Source organism: Propithecus coquereli, unplaced genomic scaffold (assembly GCF_000956105.1).
Source record: "Propithecus coquereli isolate 6110/MARCELLA unplaced genomic scaffold, Pcoq_1.0 Scaffold195, whole genome shotgun sequence".
Classification (NCBI taxonomy): domain Eukaryota; kingdom Metazoa; phylum Chordata; class Mammalia; order Primates; family Indriidae; genus Propithecus; species Propithecus coquereli.
Window position 1 is genome coordinate 1609807 of NW_012144411.1, and position 332 is coordinate 1610138.

At 30.7% G+C, this 332-nt stretch overlaps 1 protein-coding gene across 1 annotated transcript in view; it reads left to right on the forward strand.

Moving 5' to 3' along the window:
* The window catches only part of HSPA4L (heat shock 70kDa protein 4-like), a 75256-nt gene that overhangs the window by 69993 nt on the left and 4931 nt on the right, over window positions 1-332 (forward strand). The window contains exon 12 of the mRNA XM_012643281.1: window positions 11-172. Within this exon, the coding sequence (XP_012498735.1) occupies window positions 11-172 (162 nt within the window). The remainder of the gene's footprint in view (window positions 1-10; window positions 173-332) is intronic.

Sequence of the window (332 nt, forward strand, 5' to 3'; positions counted from 1 at the left end):
TTTCTGATAGGATGAAAGATATGATCATTTGGATCCTGCTGAAATGGAAAAAGTTGAAAAATATATTAGTGATGCCATGAGTTGGTTGAACAGTAAGATGAATGCACAGAACAAACTAAGTCTCACTCAAGATCCTGTGGTAAAAGTTTCAGAAATAGTTGCAAAATCAAAGGTAAGAAATTTATAAAATTCTCTTTTTAATGGCTTTAAAGACTAAAATTTTTTAATGAGAATGAAATAAAGCAATGTGATGACTTCTGACAAATATTTGAGACTTACCACTCAGGTGAAACCTCTAAGTCTTCATTATAAGATTTTGCAGTATAAGTCTG